This window comes from Mirounga leonina, unplaced genomic scaffold, assembly GCF_011800145.1.
Source record: "Mirounga leonina isolate KUSES-001 unplaced genomic scaffold, KU_Mleo_1.0 Mir_92, whole genome shotgun sequence".
NCBI lineage: Eukaryota > Metazoa > Chordata > Mammalia > Carnivora > Phocidae > Mirounga > Mirounga leonina.
Genome location: NW_023270852.1, coordinates 15,277,084 through 15,301,913, shown reverse-complemented (window position 1 = coordinate 15,301,913; position 24,830 = coordinate 15,277,084). Strand labels below are relative to the sequence as shown.

General features: G+C 51.8%; 1 protein-coding gene across 6 annotated transcripts in view; it reads left to right on the top strand.

The window, feature by feature from the left end:
- ARRB1 (arrestin beta 1) overlaps positions 1–24,830 on the top strand; it is a 73,962-nt gene that overhangs the window by 30,138 nt on the left and 18,994 nt on the right. For 3 of the 6 annotated variants that reach the window (XM_034995545.1, XM_034995547.1, XM_034995544.1), the window contains exons 2-6: positions 17,149–17,179; positions 19,017–19,077; positions 22,160–22,204; positions 23,037–23,233; positions 24,529–24,588. In XM_034995545.1, the coding sequence (XP_034851436.1) occupies positions 17,149–17,179; positions 19,017–19,077; positions 22,160–22,204; positions 23,037–23,233; positions 24,529–24,588 (394 nt within the window). Of the gene's footprint in view, positions 1–4,149; positions 4,442–13,369; positions 14,431–17,148; positions 17,180–19,016; positions 19,078–22,159; positions 22,205–23,036; positions 23,234–24,528; positions 24,589–24,830 lie in introns of those variants that run through there. The other 3 variants (XM_034995546.1, XM_034995542.1, XM_034995543.1) reach the window with 3 other exon arrangements.

Below are 24,830 nucleotides of genomic sequence, written 5' to 3'. Positions count from 1 at the left end.
CAGCAGGGGCTGGGAATGAGGGGCCATTGCCCGACAGGAATACAAATACCACCCCCTTCATGAGGAGAGGGCCATCTCGGCCAGTGTCCATCCTTCACTCCTACCCTCTCCCCAGAAATCGGTCCCCATTTGCCCTTGGGCTCATCATCTGTCTTCACCGGACCTTACTTTTCTTATTTGCATGGGTGGGAGGGGCGGTGGGAGGGCAGGTAATAGCACCATTATGGGATTTGAGAGAATTAAATGAGATCATGATTTTGAAATGATTTTGAAATGTGTACACTCTGCTCTAGAAGGATGCGTAATTCCATGCATACGCACATCGCTTTGACGTTCTCTCTTCACCTTGATAACCTGGCAAACTCTTAATCATTGTCGGAGTCCCATCTCACATGTCACCTGTTCTCTAACTTCCAAGCCACTCCCTCCCTGGAGTTACTGTCACCTTCTTGATAACTCTCTCACAGTGCCTTTTGCAGGATAGTTTTTGGGTTGTGCATCTGTCTCCCCTTCCGCATGTGGGCAATGCATTCACCCCAGACCCTTCTGCTTCTCAGGGTCCCTGTAGTTGTGGTAGAATAGAGGCGGGATGGCAAAGACTGGGGAAGCTGGCCTCCTGGGGTCTGGCCGGGGCAAGGTCCCCACGAGGCAGTCCAGTCCTCAGAATGGAGCAGGTCCCCACAACCAGCTCCGTCAGATTTACAAGCATCTAGGTTGGGCAGCTGGAGCTGGTTCTGAAGTTGTCACTCCAGACAGATTGGTGGCTAACGAAGGGGCCCACACTGTCCCTCCTGGCAGGCTTCTCACACTTCCCAGGACAAAGAAAGGGAACGGGCTAGGGAGCAGGTGGAGGGTTTGGGGTCGGTATGGAGGTGTTGATTACCAAGCCCCAGGGTGTGGTTCGGGGAGAGGTTTGGAGATGCCCCGACGGCTCCTTCCTGCTCGCTGCCTCACTGAGGACGGCTGCTCTTGGCTGGCCTTGCCATGCCCACCTCATCCTTGGGCCTCTGTGTTCTTGGAAGTAATGGAAATGCATTTCTTAAAAATGCTTGATAATGGGCGCCTGGGTGGCTCAGTTGGTTAAGCAACTGCCTTCGGCTCAGGTCATGATCCTGGAGTCCCGGGATCGAGTCCCACATCGGGCTCCCTGCTCGGCGAGAAGCCTGCTTCTCCCTCTGACCCTCCCCCCTCTCATGTACTCTCTCTCATTCTCGCTCTCTCAAATAAATAAATAAATCTTTAAAAAAAAAAAGCTTGATAATTCAGCCTTGTTCTCATAACAGGCCTTTGTCTCTGGCCTCCTAGGAACTCCTCATACTCATGATCTCCTCTCAGCTGCCTAGGCCCATCAAGATAACGTGACCCCCATTGAGAGCTGGTGAGCCAGTTGAGGCCAAGATGGGCAGGAACCTGCTCAAGGCCACCCAGCGAGTTTGTTTATTGTGGTGGTGGTGGTGGTGGTGGTTAGTATTCTCACCACTTACAGAGCTCTAACTGGGTGCCAGGGCCTCATTTAACACTGCAGACAGCTGAAGTACAGACTGATGAAGCCACGGGTCCACCTCACCCTAAGCCCGTAACTCCTTTGTGATGCACCTTCTCTGTGCCAAGCACAGCCCCCGCCCCAGAGCAGCTCCCACCCTGGGCGGGGCAGACATCCATGGGTCATGCCCACCACCATGCCCACCAAGGTGTATGAGATAGGCGCCCTCGAGGGAATAAGGGAATAATGCCTTCTCTTCCTTAAGTTGGCCTCAAGATTAAACATGATAAATATTCAAAGTACCTAGCACATAACAAATAAATGATAAATCTTAAAATGATTGCTATTGTGGGTTTTTCTTGTTTTCTAAATTTTAATAAAACTGCTCAGTTAAAAGTTTCAAAAGAAGGAGAACTGTAGGCGTGCCTGGGTGGCTCAGTCCATTAAGCATCAGACTCTTGATTTCAGTTCAGGTCACGATCTCTTGATCGTGAGATCAATCCCTGCGTCGTGCTCTGCACTCAGTGCGGAGTCAGCTTGAAATTGTCTCTCTCCCTCTCCTGACCCTCCCCCGGCGCATGGGCTCTCTCTCTCTCTCTCTCAAAATAAATAAATAAAATCTTAAAAAAAACAACAACTGTATTTTGAGGTGACTGAGAAGCTTGTGTTTTACATTTGTAATATTATTCTTTGAGAGAACCTCTTACATCCTGACAATACCACAATATGTCCAATAATGAATGTATTTGGTTTGGAACACAGGATAAGTTATATCTTTTGAAAGTATATAAGTCTTTTAAAATTCAGAAGCATTGTAATTATATTTTTACTTCTTAATTTGTGAAGCAGATGGTTTGAGCTGCTTCCGTTTCTTCTTTTCTGCTCTGTGACTTTGGGCAAGTTACTTAACCTATCTGTGTCTAAGTTTCATCCCGTGTAGAGCGGGAATAATAAGAGTATCTACCTTACAGGGTTCTTGTGAGGATTAAATGAGTTAACATAGTGTTTAGAATAGTGCCGGGCTTGTATTAAATGTGATAAATATAATTTATAATAATAATAATAAAATAATAATAATAATTCTTAATAAGAAAATATACCCAAGTTAAGTTACCAGATTAAGGTGGCTTTTCAGCGAACACGTATTCAGCTGACATTTACTGGGTGCTGGCCCTGGGCTTGTTTGGGCCTTGGTCTCGGGGCTCCACCGTTCCCTCCCTCTGCCTGGTGGCCTGGGCCCCCAGCTCCATTTCCACATCTTGCTCCTAGCCCCCAGGGCCCTGGGTGAGGCTAAGCTCATAAAAAGTGTCGGCAAAGCACTTTGTGGATCGATGCTAACTAATAGCAGCTCCCTGGAGCTGGTACACGTAGGGAAGAGGATCGTGAAGGCGGCTTGGACGAGGCTCAGGGACGGCACGTGGCCCTCGGGGAGGCCAGTGATGTCCTCATGGTAGGACCTGTCCTTCTTCTCCTGTGCCTCCTGCCGCTTTAGCCAGCAGTGGGTGCTGATTTGGGTAGTGGGACGGGTGTTAGTGGCCACAGAGGGAAGAGGATCGCCCGGCTGGTAGCAGAGCCACAAGCAGAGACCCATTGAGTCCATGCATCTGGTCGCATCCAGACCAGAGCTGGGTGCACAGCCTGTCCTGGGCATCTTCTTGTCAGGGTCTCCCAGTCATCCCTTTCGAAATGTCTTGAGAAGTCAACATTCCTGCGCTGGGACAGATGGCTGCTGGCCTCTGTCCAGACATGTGGCTATCTTAAGTACAGCAAGGCAGCTTTGGGTCAGCTGAGGGCACGAATGGGAGGTTGGCGTGGGACCCTGTGCAAGGGACGATTGGGCAAAACACCCCCTGTTTCTGCCCCAGAGGGAAGCCCTTCTCTGTGTCTTAGACTGAGCTGAAGTCTGTTGTGAGGACTGTTGTGGGGGCAAGCAGGTGGGGGGCTGTGCCCTCTGGGAGCTCCTAGTCTAATGGAGGAGGCATGGCCCCATCTTCCAGGAGAGAGACTCCTGTCTGATGGAGGGAGGGGGGCGGGAATGTGGCTCCTGTTTCCTGGGGCTCCCTATTTAGTGGAGGGGACATAGCTCTCTTGTCCACTGGCAGCTCCTTGTTTAAGGAAGGAGGCATGATTTTTGTCCTGCAGGAACCTCCTATGATCGAAAGTCATAGCCACTTCCCTCAGGGAAATCTTTATCTGAAAGATGAGATCTGACCTTTGCCCTCAGGAAGGTCCCTTGTCTGATGGGGGAGGCTCATCTTGTCACTCAGGAAGGCGCATTTGATGGCCTCTGCCCTTGTCTCCCTCCTCCCTGCTTCCCATCACCCCCCCACCTGATTTATGGGGAGCACAGATCTACAGGAAGTAGCCATAGAAGGCTGGGCAGAGTGGGGAGGTTGGCTGCTGTGGGGCAGGGAGGAAGGGAAGAGGGACTACAGAGGGACTCCGAAGTGAGGGTGACATGGAAGGCTTCCCAGTAGAGTGCCTTTATGGGACAGTCTATGGACAAGAGGTGCCTGGCTGTGATGAGTATCCCCTGGGGATAATGGGTGGAGGCTCCCCCAAGGCTGGGAAGGAACACTCGAGAGGTCACTCCAGGGAGCCCCTGTTCATACAGGCCCGACTGCTGGGGTGGTAAGGGCCCCGGGGAGACCCTCACCTTCTGTCTGTGCACAGGCTGAGTGCGGCCAGCCCAGAGACATCCGCCCTCCAAGGCCTGAGAAGCCCAGAGGAGGAGAGGAAACAGGACGCGTATCAGGAACGCCTTTTCCTTTTCTTTGTAACTAACCCCCTCACTCGGGGCTGGGGAGAGCTGATCCTGAAGGCCTGCCCTGGCCTGGCTTCTGCTGCCTCCAGCCCCCAGCTCTGGGTCCTACACACCCTTACCCGCCCCCTTAGCTGCTGCTTCTGGGCCGGTCCCTTCACTTCACCAAAACTCAGGACTCTCATCTGTAAAATGGGGTAAGACTTCCTCTCTGCTTCACGTGGAAGTTTGTGGTTTTTTTCCTCTCTTTGTAGGATTTATGTAATTTATTCCTTTATTTGTGAGATGGACATTGAGCACCTCGGGATCTTTGGGGTGGGCAGGGGCAGAGAACGTAGGCAAGGAACAGGTGTGGACAGATAGGAAGTCAGTGTGGGACTTGTCTGGGGAGTCGGGGCACATCTGAGTGGAGATGCCACAAAGCTGGTGGGTGTGGGGTCAGAGAGGATCTAGCTGGAGATAGAGCGTGGACTTACCAGCCCCTAGTGGCAGCCAAGTGGCTGGGTGGGTGGAGTCACCCGGGGAGCAGCCTGTCATGCGCTGTGGGGAGGGGTGGAGGGCCAGACCCTGGAGGCCACAGCCTGCTGGGCTCAGCATACAGAGAGCTGGACACAGAGCAGGGATGGGAACCACGCATCCTTGGGGAGGTGGTGTGTGGGGAAGGATGGGCCATAGAGGATGACGAGGGTGTAAAGATGAAGGTACGGAAACATTAGAGAAGGCTTTCTTCCCCTGTTCTCGTGATTTCAGTTAGTCTCTGCCGGCCGGAAGGCTCCTTACATGTGTATTTGTGTGGTGTGGGTACGGTACGGCCTCTGTGTGTGAGTGGTGTGTGTGGGGTACGTTTAAGTGTCTGTGGGGTACGTGGTGTGTGTGTGTATGGGGTGTGTAGACTTGTGCACGTTCAGATCCTTGTTCCACACTGCAGATAGCAGGCTGGTGCTGAGCCGCCTGCCTGGGCTGGAAACTTACAAGCATCTACCAGGCTTGTGAATTCCCTTCTTTACTTAGGGTTACAGCCAGGGGTGTCCTGGGGACAGCTGGCTGTCCAGAAAACAACGGAGGGGGTGTCAGTCTCTGTGGTGTAAGTTCTCCCACTAAGGAGCTCACACTACTAAAGTGATGTCATCGAGTGTGGGCCTGGGGAGAGATGCGCAGTAAGACACCATCCAACAACATTCCAACCGTCCAGATCTGGGGGACATAAAGAGCCTCAAGAGCATCACAGGGAAATTTAGTGAAACAATAGTAATGGTAAGTTTGGAGTATGTATTCCCTTTGTTTTTAATGTAATTTATTTAACTCTAAGTTTAGAACAGGATTTCTCACCATCAGTACTATTAACATTCGGGCTGCAGAGTCTTGGTTGGCGGTGGGAAGGGGGCTGACCTGTGCCTTGTGCCCGCGACATCCCTGACCTCCACCCACCGGATGCCACTAGCACCCCTCCTCCAAAATGTCTCCAGACATTGCCAAATGTCCCCTAGTGGGGGGGGGCGCATTCACCCCACCGTGGCGAGCCTTGGCAATGGCTGTGTTTAACCTCTAGCTCACAGAATTTCCACAGTAGGCAGTAGGCCCTTAGGAGCCTATACGAGCCTCCTCCCGCACGTCACGGGCACCGCGTCTGGCTAAATCTGAGACATGGGTTTTTTCCCCTAGAATTCATTCTTAGAGAAGAGCTGCCGCCTGAGGCCATAGCTTTTGGTCTGGACAGAGCACCCGACCACAGAGGGCTCTCAGCCTCTGACCAGCCCGTGGGGTGGTTGGCACAGAGTGGGAGATGCGCTGCCTCAGCCCTCTGCCCTGCTGCTTTATGACCCACGAGAGAGGGAAATACTACGGCTTCTGAATTCATATCTCATTTTAATATGGCATTCTATAATCCTAAAAGTCCATATGTGCGAATTGGCAAAACAAAACAAAACAACCAAACCCAAACAAATGAAACTTTAAATACAGTCTTCCTCTGGGAAAATCTGCCTGCCGGCTGTCTGGGGCCACCCTGTGTGTCCCGGGCTCCCGCTGAGGCCCACGTGCCGCGTCTCATCCTACTGGCCGGGCTGCCCACCTCTGATTTGCCACTTGGCCCAGGTCCTGTTTTTCCCCAGCTTCATGCTCAGGGTCTGGCTCTCCTTGATTCATTTATTCATTCGTACAAAATACTTACTTAGCACCAGCCATGGACCGAGGAAAGTGAATGACTGAAGGAAGAGGCTCCTGCTCTCTGCAGTTTTCAGTGTTCCGTGGCTGTCCCCAAGGAGAGGAGAGGTGCAGGCTTGTGTGGATGCCAAGGGGGCATGGGTGCTGGATGGGGGAGGGGGAGGGACAGGATGGAAAGAGGAGAGAAGGGAAAGAGGAGAGAGGAGCAAGCACAGTCCCTCTGAAGATGAGAGCAGTCAGGGAAAGCTTCTCCGATGAGGTGACGTTGGGAAGAAAGGATTGCAGTTGGGAGAACTGATGGAAAGGCTAGTACAGAAAGAAGAAATAGGGCATGTCCCCGGAGATTTCTGAAATGTGAGGGTCTAAACTGGGAAGAGAACATTATAAACTATTCTTTTCCATCTGAGACTGAGAGGAAGACAGACAACTAAAAAAACTTCCCTGTCTCCAGCGAGGGTAACGTAACTATCTCTTCCCACCCCAAGGCCTTCTCAGTTGAGGGACATTTAGGCAAGAGCTCTCCCCTGGGCACTGGAGGGGAGGGGAATGATGATAACATAATCATCGTATTACTAATGATGTTGGCTTCCTTTCGTCAGTTCCCTACTGTGGACCAAGTCTTTACATGTGCCTTCAACCTGTGAGGTAGATACCACCCCCATATTCCAGATGAGGGCAAGTATGCCACAGAGAGGTGCTAAGCTCACCCCAGGACACACAGGATTCAGGCAGGGTCTACTTGCTTGTAGGGTCCACACTGTTTCCACTGCTAGCAGCCTTCCCTTCCTGCCTCTCACCCCAAGAGAAGCCTGGAGAGTATTCAGGTGCAGTCTGTAGGCTCTTTGGGATCCAGCTGCCAGCCCGCTTGTTGAAATTTTTATTAGCCTTTGACTTTCGGATCTCTAGTTTCTTAGGTTACCAGCAAATGGGCCGTGCTTTTTTAAGAAACTCACCCCTCTCTTCAGGGCCACCTGGTGGCTCCCCTCCTTCCTGACTCTGCACCCTATAGAAATCTCCACAAGTATGGATCATGGCCAGAAAAGTGAACATGGGAATGCAGGCAAGAGGGGAAGGAATTGCTGTCTGCCCAGAAGCCAATGGAAGTCCAGAGGCTGGGAGCTTGCCTTGGTCAGAGCCCCTATCCACCACCCCTCGTCCCGCCGCCCTGCCAGATACGCCACCCTCTGGGCACAGGAGTCTTGCCAGGTTTCGAGCTGCGATATGACAAGAGCACCAGGATGCCCTCCTCCCTGTCTGGGACTCTGTGCACGTCGGCGAGTCTCTCTCAGCCTATTTCCTGGCCCCCGCATGAGACTCTTCCCTCCCTTGGGTTGTGATTTCTCCACCTGGGGAATGAAGCAGGCTGCAGTGTGCTCCCTCAGGCTCCCCAAATCTGTGAAATGAGGGTGACATTTCCTGTCTTCCTGCCTCCTTCCCACTCCTGGGCTATCCTGGGCAGCAGGTGCACTAATGGTGGGTAAACAGGTAGGCAATGTTCTGACACAGGGTGGGCTGTTCAATTTTGCCAGAGCAGACGAGCTTGTACACAAATAACTCTGCTACCAGGGAGCGTGTGATAAGGGCCCTAGAAACCTCTTTGCTGCCATAGCCACCTGCTCTTCATGCCTCCCTGCTCCCTGACGGTTGCTCTCACACCCAGAAAGTGGGTCAGAATGTAGGGCAGAAGGAATGCCCCCTTGCGTGGTCCCCACCCTACCCAACTGAGTCAAGATTGCCAGCAGGGCAGAGAGAGAGGAAATTTATGGGGTTAGGGGCACCTCTGTGTCCAAAATACAGTCCTGGCCAGTCATTCTCCCTCCCCCAAATGCTCACAGCTCCCTATTGCCTTCTGGTTATGGTCCAAGTTCCTTAGCTGGGCATGCAAGGCCCTTCACACCTAGTCCAGGGCCTGCGCGTGGACGTGCTCCATGACTCTCTGGGCAGTGAGTGGACCCTTCTCTGGCCTGTCCTCCTCCCTGGTGCTCCTCCCAGGCACGCAGGACACACTTCAGCACATCAGGCTGCCTGCCACCCTGTGGCCTCAGTCGCCCTCTCCAGACCTTGGCGGGCAGAGCTGCCACCCCTTCATCTCTGACCGCTCCGCAAGGCCTTCCTCACTGCTCCCTCCTCCCTTGAAGCCTTTCCTGACTCGCCAGACGGAACCACACAATCCCACTTAGAAGGTGTTGTTGTGAATGGTTAAAAGTGTGTGATCTCTGGAGCCAGACTGCCTGGGCTCCAGCATCTAGCTATGCCCCTTACTAGCTGTGTGACCTTGGGAAAACGAGACTCTCTGTCTGTGCCTCAGTTTCCTCATCTCTGAAACGGGGATGGAGTAGTACCTCCTAATAAGGTCATTGGAGGAACACATGAGTTAATATTTATGACGCATTTAGAGCAGTAAACTGGCACCTGGTTTCTCTCCCGGGTGAGTTTTCTGATGTTGACTGAAGATTGAGTAATATTTGAAGGTCTTCCCACATTCACTGTATTCATAGCATTTTTCTCTACCATGAATTTTCTGATGCTCATAGAGGAATGAGTTGTAACCAGCACTCTCCCAATTCACTGCTAGTCAATCCACATTCATGGATAGTCCAGGATGAGGTTCCTGATATTGAGTAAGACATGTTTTGTCTAAATGATTCCCCATAAGTGGCCTATTCATGGGGTTTCTCTCCTGTATAAATTTTCTGATACTGACTTCATGACTTTGGATAAGTTATTTATTGGAGTCTTAGGTTTCTCCTCTGAAAAAAAAAAAGGCATATTTAGATGGAATAACATAATATCTTTTTAAAAAAGATTTTATTTATTTATTTGACACAGAGAGAGAGAGCACAAGCGGGGGAGCGGCAGGCAGAGAGGGAGAAGCACGTTCCCTGCTGAGCAGGGAGCCTGATGGGGGGCTCGATTCCAGGACCCTGGGATCATGACCTGAGCCAAGGGCAGATGCTTAACCAACTGAGCCACCTAGGCACCCCAGAATAACACAATATCTTAATGCGTGTGAAGTGCTTAGCACAGCACCTGACTCCTAGGGAGCGCTTAATGCACGGTGGCCATTGTACATGGTGGGTTCCTCTAACTTGGCTATACCATGGTCGTTTGTCAGCAGGGACCATGAATTGCTCACCTTAGTGCCCCCAGAGCCTGGCAGTGGCAGGGCCTGTGTGAAGGTGGGTGAGTGATAAGGGAGAGAGCTTTATCAAAGCTGAGTAGAGGCCTATTTGGGATACATCAGTTGTACTCCTGACTTAGCCTGATGGTGGCTGGGACCCTGCCCCTATGAAGCATTTTCGAGGCTTGATTTTCATTGATCCTGACAGCCAAAGAGAAGGATAGATAGAAGAAGAAATGTCTGGAGTCTGCTAACCCAGAGAAGAGGACTATTGCCAACCCACCATCTTTTTAAACTTCATCCATCCTCACTCTTGACAATTCTCTCTCAGAGTATTCATTCATTCAACAACATTCAACCTGTAGTTATTTACTGAGCCCCTACTGTGCCCCAGGAACCATGCTATGCCCCAGGGATCGGTAACACAGATAAGATCTGTGCTCTCACTTATGTAAGTGAAGCAGAAAGTAAGTAAACCACTGCAAAGTGTGGGAAATGCTGTGACTCCCCACTGGGTGTGGGACTTGGAGGAGTCAGGGAGGGCTTCCTGGAGAAAGAAATAGCTGAGCAGAAGATAGCACAGCAGTTCTTATAGCTGGCACAGCAGGCCCAGAAGGGATCTGAGCAATCACAGAGATACAGACTCTGCATTGTAAAATCGCAGAATCAGAGACTCTAACATCAAAGGATTCAGAGTAATAGGATCCATATTTCTCTACTAATGAGATTTTTTTTCCAGACTCTTCTTTCACCAAGACCCAAGACATATCTTATCAGGGAAGCCCTGGCATCTTTATAAAATAATTTATGCCTATTGTACAACATAGAAAAATAAGATCTATAAAGAAGTGGGTTGGTGGGTGGAGGGAGTCTCCTTCAACCCCGGTTAATATTTCAGCCATGTTTCTTTTCCTTTCATTTATTTTTTGGGCGTGTGTTTTTAGTATTATTTTTTTTAATTGACATAATTTATATACCATAATAGAATTTTAATGTAAAATATAGTAGTTTTTAATATATTCACATATATATATTTAATATACATATATATTTAATATATAACCATCACCACTGTCTAATTCCAGGACATTTTCATCTCCCCAGAGAGAAACCCCATACCCATTAGCAGTCACTCTTCATTTCCCCCTCACCCCAGCCCCTGGCAGCCACTAACCTGTGCTCTGTCTCTCTGTGCTTGCCTATTCCGGACATTTCATGTAAGTGGGATCAAACAGTAGGTGGTCTTTTGTGTCTGGCTTCTTCCATATAACATGTTTTCAAGGGTCATCCATGTGGTAGCAGGAATCAGTACGCCATCTCTTTTTTATAGCTAAATAATATTTCTTTGTATGTAGATACCACATTTAAACAATACATTTGTCAGCTGATGGACATTTGGTTTTCTTTTTCACCCTTTATGACTATTATGAATAATGTGTGCTATGGACATTTATGTACACATTTTTGTGTGAGCATCTGTTTTCAGTTCTTTGAGGTGTATACCTAAGGATAGAATTGCTGGGTCATATGGTAACCCTATGTTTCACTTTCAGAGGAACTGCCAAACTGTTTTTCAGAGTGATCCCACCTTGTTAACATTCCCACCAACAATGTATGAGGAGGGTTCCAATATCTACACATCCTTGACAACACTTGTTATTATCTTTTTTTGATTGTAGGGTATCCTAGTGGGTGTGAAGTATCTCATTGTGGCTTTGATTTGCATTTCTCCAGTGACTAATGATGTTGAACATCTTTTCATGTGCTTATTGGCCGCTTGTATGTCTTCTTGGAGAAATGTCTATTTGAATCCATTGCCCATTTTTAATTGGGTTATTTGCCTGTTTATTATTGAATTGTAATAGGGTTTTTATATATCTTGGATACTAAACCCTTATCAGATAAGTGATTTGAGAATATTTTCTCTATTCTGTGGGTTGTCTTTCCACTTTCTTGATAGTGACCTTTGAAGCCAGAAGTTTTAATTTTGGTAAAAAGCAAATTTATCTCTTTTTTTAAGTTGCCCATGCTTTTGGTGTCCTATCTAAGGTTACCATTGCCTGATCCAAGGCCATGTTGATTTACACATAGGTTTTCTTCTAAGAGTTGTATAGTTATAACTCTTACATATAGTTATAACTCTTACATCCTTGATCCATTTTGAGTTAATTTTTGTATATGGTGTGAGGTAGGGAGTCTAACTTTATTTTTTTGCATGTGGATATCCGGTTGTCTCAGCATCATTTGTTGAGAAAACTGTTTTGTGTTGTTGTTGTTTTTTTCCCCCTCAATGACTTGTCTTGGTTCCTCTGTAAAAAATCAATTGACCATAAATATAGGGGTTTATTTCTGGACTTTCAATTCTGTTCCATTGATCTCTGATGACCCAGAGATGGCCTGTGTGAAGGTGGGTAGGTGAGTGATAAGGGAGAGAGCTTTATCAAAGCTGAGTAGAGTGCGTCTATCTTTATGTCAGCATCACACAGTCTTAATTACTGTAGCTTTGTGGTAAGTTTTGAATTTGGGGGTGTAAATCCTCCAACTTTATATTTTTTCAAGGTTGTTTTGGCTCTTCTGGGCCTTTGCATTTCCATATGAATTTTAGGACCAGCCTATTCACTTTCTTTCTTTTCTTTTCTTTCTTTCTTTTCCTTTTTTTAAGATTTTATTTATTTGAGAGAGAGAGAGCACAGGCAGGGGGAGGGGCAGAGAGAGAGAGAGGGAAAAGCAGACTCCCCACTCAGCAGGGAGCCCACCTGCCCACGTGGTGCTTGATCCCAGGATCCCAAGACCATGACCCGAGCCCAAGGTGGGTGCTTAACCGACTGAGCCACCCAGGTGCCCCCAGCCTGTTCATTTCTAAAAAAAAAAAAAAAAAAAAAAGGCCAGCTGGGATTTTGATAGGGATTGCACTAAATCTATAGATCAATTTGGGAAGTATTGCCATGTTAATATTAAGTCTTCTCATTCTTTCTTTTGGTACTTATTGAGTATAAAGTTGAGCTCATGCCAAATACATTGTTTTGAATCCTGATTTCTTCTGCTCAATATTCTATCACAGGCATTTCCTTGTGTTGTAAAAATGCAAGAGTAATTTCAGTGCTATGTAATATTCCATTGTTTGGCTATACCACACAGAATCATAAACTTTTGGTTTTTGGCTAATCTGTCATGGGTCCCTCATGGTGCAGGCACAAATGGACACTGGGAGGCTAGGTGGCTCACAGAAGGGCAGCAGATTATTAAAGGCATCCCCTGCTGCAGGTGGGGAATGGGACTCACTGGAAAAGACAATATTCTGGTTACTGGAGAGCTGACCTGCCTGCCCACCTGGGAGCACCACCCTGATGGAATCAAATCAGGAAACACAATTCAATTGACTGCACAGACATTGATAGAACATGTCATTTTAGGCATGTTTCTCTAGAACAGTGGATTAAAAAAATCTAAAAATTTGCAACATGAAATTCACTTAACCTTGTAACTCAGTTATCCTAAAATGAAGGTTTTACTAAATAATACTTTTTGTATCAGCCAGGAGAAGCTGGCTTGCTGCAGTAACAAGCAACCCCCAAATCTTAGTGGTGTAAGAGCTTTCTTTTTCTGTCATGCTACACATCTATCATGTAATAGGAGAGCCCTGGCACTTAGTTTACGGAAGTCTTCTCCCTCCAGATGGTTTCTGGTTTCAGTGGCAGAGGAAGGAGGGTGGGGTAGATAGAAGAATGGCACCCTGAAGATGTGTACATACTAACGCTTGGAACCTTTGCGCATGTTATATTACATGGCAAAGGGGAATTACAGTTGCAGATGGAATTAAGGTTGCTAATCAGCTGACCTTAAGTTAGGGGGCCGAATGTATTCATAAAGGTCTGTAAAAATAGAAGAGGGGGACAGAAGAGGCCAGAATGATGCAGTGTAATAAGAATTTAACCTGCTGTGGTTGGCCTTGAAGATGGAGGAGGGGGCCCTGAGACAAATGTGGGTGGCCTCTAGAAGCTGGGAAGGGTGAGGAAACAGATTCACCCTGAAGCCTCCGGAAAAGAATGTAGCCCAGCCAACATCTTGATTTTGAGCCAGTGGGGGTACATTTCGAACTTCTGACCTACAAAACCATAAGATAAGTTTCTGTTGTTTTAAGCCACTTAGTTTGTGGTCATTTGTTACAGGCTCTGTAGGACATGAAAACGTGCACTAGCCCTTACATGCTTCTGCCCGGAAGTGACATGTGACACTTCTATCTCATTGGCCATATCTCACATGCCATGTGGGCATGCCTAACTTCATAGGACTGGAGAAATTTGCTCAGCCTTAGAGGGAAATGGAATATTAGTGAATATAGTAATATCTGCTATACCCCTGCTATCTGTAAGTCACGCTGATGTCTTCTAGTCCATTAAAACAAAACAAGGACGTGCCGGTGGCAACCCTTTTAAGTCGATTTCGTGATCGACTAATGGGCTGCGACCGCCGATTAGTAAAACACTGCTCCGTAGACCCTCCTCCACCCAAGCCTCATGGAACACATGACACACCCTCGACTTAGCTGATTGGTCCAGGCTGGGGGCACCTGACCAAAGCTGATCAATCAAATTCCTCTCCTGGGAATTTGGAATTGGGCCATTCAGCCAGTTAACAGTGCGAAGCTGAGTGAGAGGCAGAGCAGAAACAGGGTCGGGGTGAGAGCCACATGCAAGCGAAAATGACGGAGGGGCAGAAAAGCCCTGAGTAAGCAGAGAGAGTCGGTCCCCAGAGACAATGGAGCGGCCACATGGAGAGCAGCGCAGCCCCGAGAACATGCAGCCCCAGGGAAGAGGTGGAGAGAGAGCAACTGCCTGAGAGGCTGATGGCTTTCCTGGTCCTGGCTCCAGCACTCCTGCGTCCTGCCTGCACGTCCTTCCCGTGAGAGTTTGGTCTCCTTATTGTCCCTCCTCCTTTTCTCGAGCCACCCTCGCTGGGTTTCTGTTCCTTGTCTCCAGTGAGCCTTAGTCAGCTAGAACACCCCCAGTGTTTCTCTTACCGGGCTCAGCTTTGACTCTGAGAATCAGGCTGGTGGGGCACAGATGGGTCATGGTTGGGGGGGGGTGGCTTTTTCCTGACAGTGATGGGGTCGGGAAGCCAGTGGGGTTGTTTCAGGGAGGGCTTGGCTGTGCAACAGAGCAGATAGGACCTGAGCTCTGGAGACACACAGCCAGAGTTCACCTCCCAGAGCCTCAGTTTCCTCATCTCTGAAATGGGATTGTTGAAGGATCAGCAGTGTTCTGGGAAAAATACTGAGAGGCAGGACTGGGGCAGAACATGTGCTCGGGGCATGGGAAGCCGCTGTTGTTGTTTGAGGAAGCCATCAGAGTCCCGGCTTCCTGAGGAGGTGGCCCCAGGGGCTGATTGAGTTAGCACAGGACATTCCCAACCACTGGCCATGTTTCCTGCCCTTGTTGCCCTCACTCTCCTTCTCGCCTCTTACTCACTTTTTCATCCTTTTGCCCTCCCCTCCCCTCTCCAGACTCATTTCCCCTCTTTTCTGCTTTTCCCCTGAAGCTGATTAAAAAAAAAGACACCTGCTTTAGAAAAGCAGCAGAGTTGGATATAAAGTACCCAGCCTCTGGAGGCAGACAGAATTGGGTCTGAATCCTGACTTAGCCTCTTGGCTTGCTCTGTGTCCCTGGACAAATTGCTGTATCTCTCTGACCTTCAAGTTCATTATATGTAAAATGGGAGTTATAATGCCCATTTCACAGTGTGTTATGAGAAAGAACTAATTAGGCAGTCAACAAATGCTAGTTCTGTCTGTCTTACTGCCCTTCCTCCGTCCCTCCCTCCCTTTTTGACTGTCACTGCCCCCAGCCTGGCCCCCAGCCCCCTCCTGTGGTGCGGATGCTCCTCCCTTCTCTCCAGAATCACCCGAGTGGCTTCCCCTGACTCACTTATAACTCAGGCATTTCTGGTCTCTCCTTTCTCTCAGGCCCCGGGCTCCTAAGCGGTGGACTGAGGTTTCTGGAAGCAGTTGGGGGTCCCTGTGACTTCTCTGGTCTCCTGGTCTCCTGCGCAGGTCCAGCCCTAGCTTGGGAGCTGCTGGTTCAAACTGTGTGATCTGTATTTTTTCTCACTTTAGCGATTATTACACCCCAGCTGACTATGGCATTTTCACACTCCAAATACTGATAAATATTTATGAGGAGGAGAAAAGCCCAGAACTAGGGGAGGTGGGGGAGAGAAGTGCCAGGGCCTTCTTTGCAAGCCAAGCTCAGCCCTCTCAGTGGTCCCTTGGGCCCCAGAAGTTGGGGTGGGGGTGGGATGGGGGCTGAGGAGACAGTGCAGAGCCACCCCCATGCCCCTTCTGGGAAGAGCGACTGTCCCCGTGGCACTCTGGGCTTCACCCCACTTGCCCTGGTGGCCTGCTGCACCTCCTGCTCCTGGGGGCCCGCTCCATGCTCTGGGTTTTTGGTTTGTTTGTTTGTTTGTTTCATCTCTCATTCCATCTGTTATGCTCACACCTGCAGGGCAGTGTCCCTCTCCCCTCCTCTCCCTCCCTCCCTCCTTCCTCCAGTACCTTCTCTAGGCTCTGCCTCTTTCCTTTTTCTTCTCTCCTCCCAGCATTACTCTGAGCAATTCTGGGGCTAGATGATGAGGCTAGGTGAGGGGGTCTCAGGCTCCCAGACCCAGCTCTAAAAGGCCCAGCGAGCACTTGGCAGGAGTTGGGGGCCACGTGTCTGCCTGACTCAGCGTCCAGTGCTCTGCTGTGTGGCCATGGGCACATCCCCTGTCTTTCTTGGGCCTCAGTCTCTCAGTTGATTCCTTCACTAATTCATTCATGCACCCACTCAACTAATATTTGTCGAGCGCTTGCTACGTGCCACGCATTAACACAGATTTATTAAACACCTACTAGGGACGCCATTCTAGGGACTCAGGACACATTAGTGGAGAAGAAAGACCAGGCTCTCTGGCTCGTGGAGCTGCCATGTTAGCAGAGCAGACAGGCATAAATTAGCAAGTCGCTTGTGTAGTAGGTTAGCAAGTGCTGAGTGCTGTGGGAAAGTAAATAGAGCCGGAAGAGGAGAGGGAGTGTGGGGTGAGGCCACAGTGAAGCCCCATCACGGAAGGCATGGGGCTGGGCCAGCAGATCTGTGGTGGGGAGCATCTAGGGGCAAGTACTGCTCCATTGAAGGCCCTGAGGCAGGACCCACCCTGGTGTGTTGGAAGAACAGCTGTGACTGGAGGGGTGAGGGAGAGCGGGCGGTGATGCCCAGGGGTAAAGGGGAGGCAGGGCCAACCACACACACAGGGCTTTTTTTCTGCATGAGCTGCGAGGACTTTGAGCAAATGAGCGGCAGAGGCTGACACATCTTGAGAGACTCCCTCAGCCTGCTGTGTGAAAGGGAGGCTGAGGGGGCCATGGCAGACCCCACAAGAGCTATAATGGCAAGAATGGAGGCTTGGGTGGGGTAGCGCCGGAGATGGTAAGATCTGATGATGCCAGACGCTATTCTGGCTGTCAAGGCTTGGGCGGTGCCTGAAGATCACTCCAGGCGCTTCTCCTCTGTCCTGCCGAGGGATGGCCTGCGGGGGCCTTGCCCCTGGCGGGATGCACTAATCCTGGCTTCCTCTTTCTGTCCATAGGGTGTTCAAGAAGGCAAGCCCGAATGGAAAGGTGAGTCTGTAACAACCACACCCCAGCTCGTCCCTGGCCCCAAACTCTTGTCCTCTCTTGGGCATTTCTATTGCCCATGCAGCACTCCCTGCACACCCCCATCTGTCCTTAGGAGCTGTCCACCACAGGGGGAGGGACCGCTCAGGAAACTTTCTGTCTGAGGGGAGGCGGTACAACTCCCCGGGACTTTAGGGAGCCACTGCTCCAGGTTGAGACCCAGCCTTTCTTAGAGGGACTTCAGTACGAGTGTGATAATTAGACTGCCAAGGGCCTCGGGGGCACTGAGTCCCCTGGCATGAGCCTCTCTGCTGAACCCTGGCATCACCTAGTTATCTGGAGCAGCTTCCAGGGCCTGTCCTGCTTTCTCTCTTTCCACAGGCCCCAGGCTCCATCCTGCTTTCCTTTCAGTTCAACAAATAGATATTACTGACATCATTCCTTCTCGGGTCCAGGCCAAAGTGGGGGGGACTGGGACAGGGCATACCAAGACAAATGAGGCACAGCCCATGCCACTCACAGCCAGATGGGGGAGGCAGACACAGAAACCCATCACTTCAACGTGAAGCGGCAGGGGTGAGATCAAGGGATGCCCAGGGGCTGAAGGGACCCAGCCTGGGCAGTCGGGAATGGCTTCTCTCTCAAAGGGATGAGTATCCAGGCAAGGCAGGGTGAAGAAGGGCATTCTAGGCATGAACACAACTCACAGGGAGTGTGGGAGCATCCACAGCAGTTGAACCAGAGTGCCAAGAAGGAGGCAGGGGGAGCGGGAGCTGAGGTGAGGCAGGTTGCAGGGTGTAGGAGCTTGGACTCGCGGCCTGGGCGGGCAAATAGCACCATGTTGCTCCCACGTCTCTCATCTGTGCCCGCAGCAGAGCTCGCCAATCACTGTTCACCCTTTCCTGCTGAGCCAGGATTCCATCTTAGATGCCTTCTCCACCCAGAGCCCCAGGCAGCCCCCGATCTATCAGAGTTGGCATTTGGAATGAAACCCATTTGTCATCATACCTCTGGGCTCAGGAACCATTAGAGGGTTTTCAGATGGGAGTAGTAGCGTTAGATTTGCATTTTAGGATAACCAGTCTGGCTAAGGAGGGGAGAAAGGCCTCCAGTCCAGAGCATGTGAGGCTGCTGGCCGCAGGCCACAAAGGGGGCTGGTGTGTCTGGTGCGTCGTCCAGGCAACCGAGGCTGTGGGGAGGAGGAGGGCTGGACTGAGAGAGATGATGGAGGGAGGGGGCTCAGCGGGATGCAGGGACTGTGCAGGAACAGGAAATGTCTTGGATGACACTGTGGATTCTAGAATCTCCCACTTGGGAGGTTCTTCCCTGCAGGCTGGCTACCTAGCAGGACACTGGCTCCCCGTTCCTCCTTTGCCTCGGAAAACCAGTCCTAGCATGAGTGGACCCCGGCCAGACTGCAGTGAGGAGCACAGAGCTCAGGCTTGGGTGCCTTCGGCCCCACCCCGGGTTGCCCTTGCTGTCTCAGAGATGCGCCCAGCGCTCCCGGCAGCAGACGTTGCTGCTGCCGGTCTACTCTCAGTGGCGCTTGCTGTGAAGATCTCAGGCCTCAGTGTCCTCATCTGTAAAATGGGAACAGTAACAAGTGCTTCAGAGGGGTTTAGGCTAAATAGGTGCTTTCAGAATCGTACAAGGGTTTGTTTGTATCAGCGCTGGAGCTCAGGTCCAAGTCCAGTTCAGACTTTGATGTGGGTCTGGGTTGGGGTTTAGCAGCTGCAGAGGCAGTTCCCGGGGTTTCCTCCAGAGCAAGGGCCAGTGGCTTTTCAGGGATGTGTCCTCCAGGCCCACAGCTGCTAACACTGCCTGTGCCTCTCCTCCCCAGCTCACGGTCTATCTGGGAAAGCGGGACTTTGTGGACCACATCGACCTCGTGGACCCTGTGGGTGAGTCCCTGTAGGCTGCGGGGTAAGGTGGGGAGAGGTGGGGCTGACCTGGCCCCTCCTAGAGAAGGGAATGTTAAAGCCACACGGGAATAGCCCCCAGGTCTCCAGAGGGGCCTGGTGCCAAGAACAGGGTGTGCGTGGCTTCCTGTGACAGTCGGCAGACATCTACCACGGTTACTGAGCAGCTCCTCGGCCCTCAGTGAGGACCACGTGAGGGGAAAGTGGGGGGGATTGAGGGGAGAAGCCGGGAAGGAGGAGGGTGAGCAACCACCAGAGTGAGGCTTATTACGTACCAGACACTGGGGTAGCTCCGTTATGATCCCTGCTTTCCGCTGAGGAGAATGAGGCGCAGAGAGGTTAAGTGACTTTCTCCAGGTCACAGAGCCAGTGGGTTGAGGAGCCTGGATTCAAACCCCGGGCAGCCTGGCTCCACAGAACCTTTGTTCTGCTGCATCCTGATAAAAAGGTGGGAGGTGGGAAGAAAACCTTGGGGCTTATGAATGGGGTCTGTCCTCACCCACATGGGGTTCTCAGCAGAGGCAGGATTGTGGCTAAAGTCACCTTTCAAAGTCTTACCCTAGCTGAAGGTTTCTCAGCCTCGGCACTCTTGACATTTTGGGCTAGATAATTCTTTGTTGGTGGGGCTGTCCTGTGTATTGTACGTTGGGTAGCAGTATCCCTGGCCTCTATCCATTAGACCTTAGGACTACCCCCCCATCCCAGCAGGATGATCAACAATGTTTTTGGACATTGCCAGATTTCCCCTGGAAGGCACAGTCACCCCTGGTTAGGATTCTAAGAACCATAGCTCTCGTTAGAAGAGCCTGACCTCACTGCCTCTTCCCACAGCTGTTGGAGGGAGGGAGGCCCAGAATTATCCCTGTTTCACATATGGGGACAGTGAGGCCCAGAGAGGCTAAATGATTTCAGAGGGACAAGAACAAACCAAAGTGAGGCCAAAGGAGGTGACCGATTGGGAGGATGGACACTGGAAAATGCCTGAGGCCAAGTCCAGGTGAAGAAACTAGATGTGTCGCATGGGGAACATTCACAGAGAATGTGGCCTCTATTACGTATCCCTGGGAGTTGTCCCGGGGCCAGAGGGCGGAAGGGAGCATACAGCTCCAGAGCTGAGGTGGGAGGAGAGAGAGCATAGCCAGCAGGATTTGGTTTACTGGGAGGAAGACCTTTATGACAGTGGGGGCAGGAGAACTGGGAAGTCCCTGGGGTCCCTCTGCTGAGGGGGTGTGTGCAGGGCTGTGGCCTGCAGAGAGGTCAGCTCCCCATTAGGCCCTCCCTTCCTGGCCTGGAGTAGGACGACCCCGCCTTTCCTCCCCTGTGCTGTCTGGGAACACTGGCTCAGTGTCCCCTCTGCCATCTGCATCTCCTCCCTGAGCTGGCCTCTTGGAGGCAGTGAGCAAGCATCCCAGGGTTTGGCTGGCCTGCTACAAGGCACAGTTTCCAGCAGACTGTCTGGGGCCAGGGCTGGCCCTACCCATTGGCCTATTAAGGACCGAAGTGGGGGTGGCACCGAGGCTGGGCGCAGGGCAGGAACAGGAGGGAACCGGCTCCCCCAGGACACACACCCTGGGACTGTTCAGTCAGTGTTCATGGAGCCCCTACTTTGAGCCAGGCCCTGTGCTGGGCACTGGGGATCTCGGAGAGCTCTGGGCCACTGTCCAGAGTTGACCAAATGACCCACAGAGAGAAATACCTTCCCCATCGCGACATTGAGCTGATTATGAATTCCCAATGCATAACTATCCCCCATGGTTCCCTGTTAGGCTCCAGGGCAAGTCCGAGCCCCCAGCCTTGCAGACAGGACACTGCAGGTCAGGCCTGGCCTTGCTTCCTCCACCACCCCCAGCATGTGCTCTCCCAAGCCTCAGAGCCACACCCTTCCCCCTGTCCACTTTGTGCTGCCCCGTGGTCATCCAACTGGTGACCCTTACATGCCCTTTAAGACCTGACTCCTGCTTCCATCCCCTAGGAAGCCTTTCCTGACACCCCTAGTTGGGGGGTGCCCTCTCCCCGGATTTTGTACAGAGCCCCTGGTGCTCAGGCGCAGAGGAAACACCCACAGCAGAAGGAGGGAAGATGGGCAGGTTTGGGGATGGGCTGGACATTCCCCTGACCAGGTATCCCTTGGGCCTGCCTGGGACTGGATAGGACCAGGAGCCTTTCGACACTCCCTTCTGGATGTGGCCCCTGAGATTCCCTGAGAGCTTGCTATGCAGGCAGCATGGGGGGAGGGCGGCAGTGGGCGAGAGTTGGGGAGCGACAATTTTGCTTGTTCCTTGGGTGTGGCTGGGTGAAGTTTGGCCAGAGGTGCCTGGGGATGTCAGGCAAGGAGGTGACCCCTGAGCCTGTGTTTCTGGCCTTCTGGGGTCCTGTGGGGAGAAAAATGTCCTTTGTGTCCAGCTGGTCTCTGCACTGCCGCGGCCAGGCCTGGGGACATTCTCTGTGGAATCACAGGAACCGGGCACCGTCTCAGCTTTAAACATATTAACTCAGTCTTCACAGGAGCCCTGGGAGGTCGGTTCTATGGGATCGCAACTCCTGATGGCAAATCCCAAATCCAAGAACCTCTAGAAGTCTAAACTTGCTGATAAGTTTGATGTGGGATTCATTCAATGGCAAAACCTGACTTCAACTGATAGGAAGCTCTTGGTGAAAATATTCATGTTTCCCTGCAACGGTGTTAATGGGTTTGATCCCAGATCCTGCAGAGGGTGTGACGGAATATATGGAGGATGCACCACATGGCCTTTCCACAATTCAGAACCTCTAAATTTTAAAGTACACCTGATCGTAGGGGTTTCGGACCCATATTGTCGTTCTTATGAACAGGGAAGAAACAGAGAAGTAACGTGCCCCAAGTCACCAGCTGGGCCCGTGAAGCCAGCCTCCGGGTAGGGGGTGGGGCATGGCAGTGCCCTCCCCTGGGTGCTGGCCTCCCCATTTCTCTCATGAGGCTTTTCAACAGCCAGATGGTTAGGTTTGGATTTGGCTTGGTGTTTGGGGCTCAGGAATCTGAGAGGTCAAGCTGGGAGGGTCTACTTACTCTCTGTCCTTCTTCCAGATGGTGTGGTCCTGGTGGATCCTGAGTATCTCAAGGAGAGGAGAGGTGAGGTGGTGGTCCCCACCTCTGGCCTGTGAAGGGGCCTCCTATTCCCCACCAACCTCTAGCCCAAGGCCTCCCTGAGGCCCAGGCAGAACATCAACTAATTCTACGGCCTTTCTCTGCCCAGCCCCACTGGCTCTTCCCTTTGCAGCCCCAACGAACATCAGAGCAGGTGCCCTGGCCTCTTCCGGCCTGGGTAGCCCACCCATGCCCATTTTAGGGGAAACTTGTCAGTGCCCCGGGCACTCTCACATCAATATAAATGACTTTTGCAAGGCCGGGGATGCCCATTAGGGCAGGGATTAGGGTCTCATTACAGAAGAGAAAACTGAATCCCAGGGAGGTGAAGGGATTGTCCAGGATCCGCAGGGAGACACGGGGTGGGGGTTGGGCTAGGACAAGACCCCATGCCTTCCAGACCCCACTCAGCACTTATATCCCCCTCCCTCTGCTCTCTCCAGCCACATCCCTTTCCCAGTCCCACCCCCGTTCCCCTCCAATCCTGTAAGCCTACCCCAGCCCTCACCAACCCTGTCAGACGTCTCCTGTGCTCCTGCACACTCCACTGGCCAGAGCCGGGGCGGGGGGGTCAGGGTGGGGAAGGACAGAACTCACCCAGCAGTCAGCTCCCATCTCCCCCACCCCGAGGCCAGGCCTGAGTGGCTCTCCCAGGGACCCCGTCCCCCCATCCCCAGGGCAGCACAGTCCTCCCCGCAGCAGCTTTGGGACAGACCTGGGAGCTCCAGTTGAGCTAATCCCAGGGCTCAGCTGGTGCTCTGGGGGGGCTTGTTCGCTGCCCTCCTGGGCCCATCCTCAGCGCCCCCTGCTTCCACAGTCTATGTGACACTGACCTGCGCCTTCCGCTATGGCCGGGAGGACCTGGACGTCCTGGGCCTGACCTTCCGCAAGGACCTGTTTGTGGCCAACGTGCAGTCCTTCCCGCCGGCCCCTGAGGACAAGAAGGCCCTGACGCGGCTGCAGGAGCGCCTCATCAAGAAGCTGGGCGAGCACGCCTATCCTTTCACCTTTGAGGTTCGGGACGGCCGGCCGCGCCCACCGTGGGAAGCCCTGTGGGCAGGCACATGGGGGCAGCACTCGGTTTCTCAGTGTACACTGGGACCTGGGGCACGGTCACTGATCCTGCCTGGTCAGCGTCTCTTCTCCGGCCACTGCCAGGATTGCACCTCACCTCTGAGCTCCTCCTTGGACGCTCCGGAGTCCAGCTCATCGGTGGGAGAGAGCAGGCTGGGGAGAGGCTGCAGAGAAAGAAGGAGCCCTGTCTTGCCCCGGACTCATTATGGGACTGTCTCCTCCCTCAGACCAGCTGCCCACATGCCTGGCTTCTCCAGCCCGGCTCCAGCCCTCCTCATAAACAAGGGGTGGCACGTAGTGATTTCCCTGCTCTGCCACTTTCCCAAATGGAAAGGCTCCCAGATTCTGGATTTTAAAATTTCCTGTTTCTCAGACTCTGATTCTGTAATTCAGTGAAATCCGCTGGCTTTCTGGGAAGCTAGAGAAAGAGAGAGGATAGAGTCATCCTGTCCAGAGTAGATGTATCGCTTTCCTATGACTACTCTAACAAGCCACTGCCAACCTGGTGGGAATGAAACGGGAGTGTGAAAACACACATGGATGATCTTACAGTTTCAGAGGTTAGAAATCAAACACAGGTCGCACTGGGCTAAAATCAAGACGTCCGCAGGGCTGTATTTGTTCTGGAGGCTCTAGGCCCTGCCCTTTCCAGCTTCTAGAGACCACTCCTGTTCCTTGGCTGGTCGCCTACCCCTCTATCTTCCAAGCCCGCAGCGGCCAGCCAGTCTCTCTCCTGGCCCACCACTCTGACGCGGACTCTTCTGCTTCCTGCTTTCCCTGCTAAGATCCCTTGTGGTTACGTCGGGCACACCCGGATAATCCCAGATACTCTCCCCATCTCAAGATCCTTGATTTAATCACACCTGTAAAGTCCCCTTTGCCATGTAAGCTAACAGGCACAGGTTCTGGGGATTCGGATATGGGCATCTTTTGCGGGGGGGGGGGGGGGGGGGGCGGGCGGCTCTTGTTCTACCACAAGCCAGGCACAACCCTTTAGACAAAGAAAAGCACTGACATCCTTGGAGGGGCTTCTGGCCCAATGTGGGGCATCCTTGGCGTGGTCTGATGGGGGAGACATGGTCTGTCCTCTGGAGCCCCCGGTCTGATAGAAGAGACATGGCCTGTTGCTAAGGGGCCCCTGGTCTGAAGAACGTGTGTGGAGGTGGTGGGTGGGCAATATGGGGAGGTCAGGGGTCAATGTGACAGGAGACCTATTCTGTCTGTCCTCTTAACAGATCCCTCCGAACCTCCCGTGCTCTGTGACATTGCAGCCGGGGCCTGAAGACACAGGGAAGGTGGGTCACCTCTCCGGGAGCATCTCTCTGGGTATAGGACATTTGTATCCCTAGGGCCCTGGCTTTCTCTCTGAGAGCTGCCGGAACCCTCTGTGTGGAAGCCTCCTTGTGTCTAGGCCACTTCAGTACCGCCCCAGATAAGCAGTCTCTTTTCTTTCTTTCTTTTTTTTTTTTTTTTAAAGATTTTATTTATTTATTAGAGAGTGCACGCACGAGAGAGAGTGTGAGAGAGAACAAAAGCA